The sequence below is a fragment of the Microtus ochrogaster genome, unplaced genomic scaffold (assembly GCF_000317375.1).
Source record: "Microtus ochrogaster isolate Prairie Vole_2 unplaced genomic scaffold, MicOch1.0 UNK6, whole genome shotgun sequence".
NCBI classification, from domain to species: domain Eukaryota; kingdom Metazoa; phylum Chordata; class Mammalia; order Rodentia; family Cricetidae; genus Microtus; species Microtus ochrogaster.
This window is the reverse complement of record NW_004949104.1, coordinates 10,092,684-10,099,964: the sequence shown is the minus strand read 5'-3', so window position 1 is coordinate 10,099,964 and position 7,281 is coordinate 10,092,684. Positions and strand designations below refer to the sequence as shown.

The window sequence follows — 7,281 nt, the reverse complement described above, 5'->3', positions numbered from 1 at the left end:
TGGAACTAGCTCTGTAGACCAGGCTGGTCTCGAACTCACAGAGATCCGCCTGCCTCTGCCTCCCGAGTGCTGGGATTACAGGCGTGCGCCACCATCACCCGGCCTTTTGTTTTGTTTTTTGAGACAGGGTTTCTCTGAAGCTTTGGAGCCTGTCCTGGAACTAGCTCTTGTAGACCAGGCTGGCCCCAAACTCACAGAGATCCGCCTGCCTCTGTCTCCCAAGTGTTGGGATTAAAGGTGTGCACCACCACCGCCCAGCAACAAGCTGGTTTTGAGTTGCTTGATGAGAGTGCCAAAGAGCAGAAATTGCTCTTGACAACTGAGCCCCCAAATGGAAGATATTGACATCAGAGTGACACTTAGTAGGGATGTTGGTGCATTTGATGATGATCCATCCTTGGCAGTGGGTAAGAGGATGACACAAGCTACACTCCCTTGGTTGTTTTGACACTGTCCTCCTTCCCCTGTCAACATCATCTGCTGCCACCATCAGACTGGCACATTTGTGGATAGAATGGGAATGGGAGCTAAGGGCACAGATGCTTCTTAGCTCCTGTCTTGTCTCCATTGCTGCCTTCTGTCATTTCTGACTGTGTGCTTCTGTTCCTTGCTGTACCTGTAGTTCTCTGTAGCTCACAACTCTGTCAGCTTAGGTGTTCTCTCGAACCCTTGCTTGTCACTCTGCATTAACATAGCTCTATGCTAACTTTTCTTTTCAGTTAACCTGTAGCCGCTGCTTCTTTTGTTGTTTTTTTTTCTGAGACAGGGTCTCTTTGTGTAGCCCTGGCTGTCCTGGAACTCACTCTGTAGACCAGGATGGCCTTGGAATCACAGAGATCCACCTGCCTCTGCTTCCTGAGTGCTGGGCTTGAAGGCGTGCACAATCACACCTGACTAGCCTTAGCTTCTTTTTTTTTTAATTGATATTTATTGAGCTCTACATTTCTCTGCTTCCCTCCCTGCCTCTCCCCTTCTTTCTTCAATCCTCCCCCAAAGTCCCCATGCTCCCAATTTACTCAGGAGATCTTGTCTTTCTCTACTTTCTACTTTTCATGTCGATTAGATCTATGTAAGTCTCTCTTAGTGTCCGCATTGTTGTCTCTGGGATTGTGGTTTGTAAGCTGGCTTTCTTTGCTTTATGTTTAAAAACCACCTATGAGTGAGTACATGTAATAATTGTCTTTCTGGGTCTGGGTTACCTCACTCAAAAGGATATTTTCTAGCTCCATCCATTTCCCTGCAAAATTCAAGATGTCGTTATTTTTTTCTGCTGTGTAGTACTCCATTGTTTAAATGTACCACATTTTCCTTACTCATTCTTCAGTCAAGGGGTATTTAGGTTGTTTCCGGGTTCTGGCTATGACAAAGAAAGCTGCTATGAACATAGTTGAGCACATGTCCTTGCGGCACAACTGAGCATCCTTTGGATATATACCCCAAAGTGGGTATTTATTACTGGGTCTTGAGGAAGGTTGTTTCCTAATTTTCTGAGAAATCACCACACTGACATCCAAAGGGGTTGTACCAGCTTGCATTCCCACCAGCAGTGCAGAAGTGTTCCCTTTTCCCCACAACCTCTCCAGCATAAGTTGTCATCAGTGTTTTTGATTTTGGCCATTCTTACATGGAATCTCAGAATTGTTTTGATTTGCATTTCTCTGATGACTAAGGATGTTGAACATTTCCTTAAGTGTCTTTCAGCCATTTTAGATTCCTCTGTGGAGAGTTCTCTGTTTAGGTCTGTACTCCATTTTTTTATTGGATTATGTAATCTTTTGGGGTCCAATTTCTTGAGTTCTTTGTATATTTTGGAGATCAGACCTCTGATGTGTGGTTAGTGAAGATCTTTTCCTATTCTGTAGGCTGTCGTTTTGTCTTGTTGACCATGTCCTTTGCTTTACAGAAGCTTTTTAGTTTCAGGAGGTCCCATTTATTAATTGTTTCAGTGTCTGTACTGCTGGGGTTATATTTAGGAAGTGGTTCCCTGTGCCAGTGCGATCAAGTGTATTTCCCACTTTCTCCTCTTTAAGGTTCAGTGTGGCTGACTTTATGTTGAGGTCTTTGATCCATTTGGACTTGAGTTTTGTGTATGGTGATAGATATGGATCTATTTTCATTCTTCTACATGTGGATATCCAGTTATGCCAGCACCACTTGTTAAATATGCTTTGATAAATAAATTTGATATTTTTTGCTTCTTTACCAAAGATCAGGTGTTAGAAGATGTGTGGATTGATATTCAAGTCTTCTATTCAGTTCTGTTGGTCCTCCTGTCTGTTCTTATGCCAGTACCAGGCTGTTTTCAGTACTATAGCTCTTATTTATTTATTTATTTATTTATTGTTTTTTGAGACAGGGTTTCTCCGTGGTTTGGAGCCTGTCCTATAGCTCTTTAGTAGAGTTTGAAGTCAGGGATTGTAATGCCTCCAGAAGTTCTTTTATTGTACAGGATTGTTTTGGCTATCCTGAATTTTTTGCTTTTCCATATGAAGTTGAGTACTGTTCTTTGAAGAATTTTTCTGGGATTTTGCTGGGTATTGCGTTGAATCTGTAGATTGTTTTTGTTAAGATTACCATTTTTAGGGCTGGAGAGATGGCTCAGCGGTTAAGAGCATTGCCTGCTCTTCCAAAGGTCCTGAGTTCAATTCCCAGCAACCACATGGTGGCTCACAACCATCTGTAATGAGGTCTGGTGCCCTCTTCTGGCCTGCAGGCATACACACAGACAGAACATTGTATACATAATAAATAAATAAATAAATAAATAAATAAATAAATAAATAAATTTACCATTTTTACTTGTTAATTCTGCCTACCCAAGCATGGGATATCTTTCCACTTTCTGGTGTCTTCTTCAATTTCTTTCTTCAAAGATTTAAAGTTCTTATCATACAAGTCTTCCACTTGTTTGGTTAGAGTTACTCTGAGATATTTTATGCTATTTGTGGCTATTGTGAAGGGTGTTGATTCTCTGATTTCTTCCCCAGCCGTTTTATCATCTATGTACAGGAGGGCTACTGATTTTTTTTTTTTTTTTAGTTAATCTTGTATCCTGCTACATTGCTGAAAGTGTTTATGAGTTGTCGAAGTTCCTTGGTAGAATTTTTAGCCTTAGCTTCTTAAGGGTATGGCCTGCCTGTCTTAGCCCAGCACAGTGCTCATCAGATGAGTGTTGATTCCTTTGCATGGATGAGCTGTCTTTGACCACATCAGAATGCTTCTGGGGCTTATCTGGAAGCTGGATGTGGTGACACACACCTGTAATGCTATCACCCAAGGGGTAGAGGATTGCTGCCAAGTTTAAGGGCCTTGGGATTAGTGAGGTTCAGATCAACTCAAGCCTATCTCTCTATGTAGTCTTGGCTGTCCTGGAACTCACTATGTAGATCAGGCTGGCCTCAAACTCAAAGAGATCTACCTGTCTCTTTGTCCTGAGTGCTGGGATTAAAGGGGTGCGCCACCACACCCAGCTCATGGTACATTTTTCACCTAGCTAATTGGCAAAGATCAAACATGACATTTCTTACTTGTATGAGAAGCAAATCTTATCTCAGAATGACTGAACATTCATTTGAAAAAAGTAAATCACAAAGGCCATTTGTCATTTTGTTTTAGCTACTGCGGGCCAGAGCAGATGGCCATTTCCAGCAAAGAGCACTGCCTGCCGCCTTCCATATGTGGTACAGACTTTGGCGATGGCGCCAGCGTAGTCGAGTCCTGCACACAAGAGCAGTGCGTTTTCACAGGTACGCTACGTAGTTAGTTTCTGTCTGGGACAGAGAACTCCAATCCAACTCTGCAAAGTCTATAATGCCTTGGCTTCGCTTCACCTGTTTCCCAACCCCCAGTCCCTGGTTCCTCTGGCTTTCAGTAATGAGACCCTTTTGAACTTATGTAGCAGGAAAATCAGTCAGGCTTACCCTCTTTATTACGAAGCAGCTTGTGTCTGCGTCTGCGCTTGTCTCATGCGCACTGAGTTTGCTGTTAGTGCTGTGATGAGAACTTTGATGGAGCCTCACATTGTGTAATTTCCCTAAAGTATTACGCTCCTATTCTGTAAGATATGGTCTTTTGGAGTCTAAGAACAGTGGTTCTCAAACCTGTGGGTTGTGACCCACTGGAGGGGTCAAATATGACCCTTTCACAGAGGTCACCCAAGACCATCAGAAAACACAGAGATTTACATTACAATTCATAACAGTAGCAAAATTACAGTTATGAAGTAGTAACAAAAATAACTATAGTTGGGGTCACACAACATGAGGAACTATGTTAAAGGGTGGCAGCATTGGGAAGGCTGAGAGCCACTGTCTTAGACCCATAGTCATGCACAGAGTTATAAAGGTCAAGGAGCCAAACCAGCCTCGATTAGATTTGTTTGTCTTTCTTTTGTAAGTGCTTTACTTTTAGTCAGTTTTTCTCATTTTCGTGTGTGTAGGGAAACATTAGAGAAGCAAGGATTTGCTATCTGGCGGCAGAAGATGTCTCAACATCGAGAAAACCGCTTGGCCGAGAGAATGGTGTGTAGCTCTCTCTTTGTGTGGGTTCTTGAGGGCAGGATCCATTTAAGCGCTTGTCCTGGGCTGCTCTTCAGGAAGCTGCACAAACTCCAGCCTACCCTGCCAGGCTCCTGCCTGGTGCTCCTGAGCCTGGGATTATCTGGACATTCACAGGCAGCCTGGGGAAGCCGTTCTTTACTGGTCACAGATTCTCCCTTAGCCTCTGATCTGCTCTTCTCCTGGACTGGACTGTTTCCTCCTATCCTGCCTCAGGCTATACTGCAGGCAGAGCAGCAGCTTTTGCGGAGGTCCTGGTTCATGTGGCACCAGCAGGCAGCAGCATGTCACCAAGAGCGGGAGCGGCAAACCATGGCCTGTGCTCACCACCACAGCAGGCTGCTCAGGAAGGCTTTCTGCATCTGGAGGGAGAGTGCCCAAGGATTGAGAACAGAGTGAGCAGCATTCTACTACAGAGCCCTCCCACCTTGGGCCAGCTTTGGCAGCGGCTTCAAGTGTCCACCCATAGTCATGTGTCCCAGAAATTCAGCCTGAAACAGGGACAGCACCTTGGACTCCATCCGTGTGCTCTCATGCTCAGAATCCATGTAGAGTGACTGCGGTCAGTGGCGGCACATAGAGTAATGAGCCCATCAGGTGGCTGACATCTGACTGGTGGGCAGGTTGTGGCGATTTTTACAAGACCACAACAGTGGGGAATGCTTACAGCCTATGTGTCTAAGGCAGAGCTGTCTGGCCTTGAAGCCATGAGGTTGCTTGCAAAATTTTGAATTGCTGTGCCCTTTCTTAGAAAGGCCCAGGTCATTAGACAGCTCTCACTCCCAGGGCTGCAGAGGGAGTCCTGAGGCCCCTGTGCTCTAGACCCTACTGAGCTTCTTCTGTTTCCCCATAGGAGGATGGGCAGGACACTGGCTGCACGCTTCCACTCAGCAAGGCTCCTGCGTTGGTCCTGGAGCATGTGGAGCAAGGTACGGTTTCAGCAGGGGCACAGCCTGAGTGTGGCTTTTGGACAGGTGGAGCTGTTTGTTTGCATGACTCAGAGCAAGCAGATAGGCTCCTCCACAGTTCCTCTGGTCAAAGGCACATTGGGCAGTGCAAGCTCACTTTGTGAGGGATTGACTCAAGGTTTCTTGTCCTTAATGTGTCCGGCTGCTCTTATCTGAACTTACTGTAAAGATCTTGGCCTGGCATTCACATAAACTCTGCTAAAGGTATAACATTGAAGCCAGCCCCTGTCCAGCATTTCCTGTTGGACACTTGCTCATTTGATACCCACCAACCCCTAGGGAGATGGATGGATGGATGGATGGATGGATGGATGGATGGATGGATGGATGGATGGATGAGACTGAGGCTCAGTTAGTATATCCCCCTAATGTGAGCTCTCAGAATGTAACATAGAGACAGTGCTGCAGTGAACCTCCCCCAGCCCCAGGGCCCACAGTACCCACTCTTTCCTGTGCACAGTGCCTGGCTCTGAGGACAGAAGAGCAGCGAAAGCTGAGGCGTGCAGCTCTTCACAGTCAGCACACCCTGCTTCACAGGACTCTGCAGAAGTGGCTGGTAGGAGCCAGCGCTTTTTTCCAGGTCTCCCTGCTTGGGGGTGGGAGTTTTCGGCAGTGTTCTTTGTTCATGTCCCTCCTGTCATCTGGCAAGGCCCAAACAGAACAGTACCCAAAAAGTGCTGCCTGGGGTACCAGCCTTCCTGGAAAGCTGGTTTCTATATGAGTCTAGCTCAGAGTTGGACCTTGTGGAACATTACAGTGGGAGGGGGTACTGGCCTTGGGATGAGGGCTTTCAACCTCTCCCTACTGTTTGAGAGCTCTGGGCGACGTACTTCTTGTACGAGGAGAAGTCTGGCTGAAGGGTGGCCTCCAGTGACCTCCTCATCTCCCACAGACTTACCAGGACAGGATGAGGAATGTGCTACAGGAGGTGGCAGCCAGGGAGAGGTGGCACAACAGGCAGCTGCTGAGGTGAGTCCCCAGTGCTGAGTCAGGTAGGGATGGGGGCAGTTCTGCCTCAGGCCATGCAGACAACTGCCTAGTCTGCTCAAGTGGGAGCTCTGGCTTTCTTGCTGCAAGTTCTGCATTTTCTGTCTCACCTCAGCATATCCTGGTCTCCCATGTGCAGGGTAACCTTGGAAGACAGCTGAGACACTGAGACACCTCACCCGAGACCCACATGGACCCCACTTGTCCTGTTGCTCTGAGCATTCTTTTGTCCCTGCCTCACACCTAATATCTTGTGCCTCTTGAGGCATTATTTTATGCCCACTCCTGTGTGGAGTCTGCAGTCCTCTGTCAGCTCCCAGATAGTCCCTTCCAGCTGCCCCTCTAGAGTTACCCCTTGAGGACCATCTCTACCTCTCACCACTGGAGGGTCCTATAACCCAAGCTCTGAACTCACTCTTTTCCAGGTGGACAACCCGTTCCCTTTCCCTCTACATTTGCTCCGCATATGCTGTTCTAGCTGAGTGTAGGCTTGGACCTTGTGGACTTTAACACTGCCACTCCTGTGCAGTCCCACAAAGCTCCATGTAGTCCCTCAGAGAGACCAGAATGAGAAAGCAGGCCTCTGGCAAGTAGGCACTAGGGTTCATATGCCTCTTATCTCGATGTGAATCACCTGAATTGTTGCCATTTGGTTATAGCTGTGTTGTCTTTATCTCGAGAACTCCTGAAGACTCAGTGATGGCTTGGTGTACTGCTGGTGCCTAGTCCCGCCTAGTACCTAGCACAGAGCAGACACTGAGCATCTGTTG

General features: G+C 46.7%; 1 protein-coding gene across 2 annotated transcripts in view; it reads left to right on the top strand.

The window, feature by feature from the left end:
• The window catches only part of Sfi1 (SFI1 centrin binding protein), a 62,008-nt gene that overhangs the window by 43,881 nt on the left and 10,846 nt on the right, over positions 1 to 7,281 (top strand). For both annotated transcript variants that reach the window (XM_013353384.2, XM_026788693.1), the window contains exons 14-19: positions 3,616 to 3,746; positions 4,439 to 4,520; positions 4,773 to 4,951; positions 5,410 to 5,485; positions 5,985 to 6,080; positions 6,417 to 6,493. In XM_013353384.2, the coding sequence (XP_013208838.1) occupies positions 3,616 to 3,746; positions 4,439 to 4,520; positions 4,773 to 4,951; positions 5,410 to 5,485; positions 5,985 to 6,080; positions 6,417 to 6,493 (641 nt within the window). The remainder of the gene's footprint in view (positions 1 to 3,615; positions 3,747 to 4,438; positions 4,521 to 4,772; positions 4,952 to 5,409; positions 5,486 to 5,984; positions 6,081 to 6,416; positions 6,494 to 7,281) is intronic.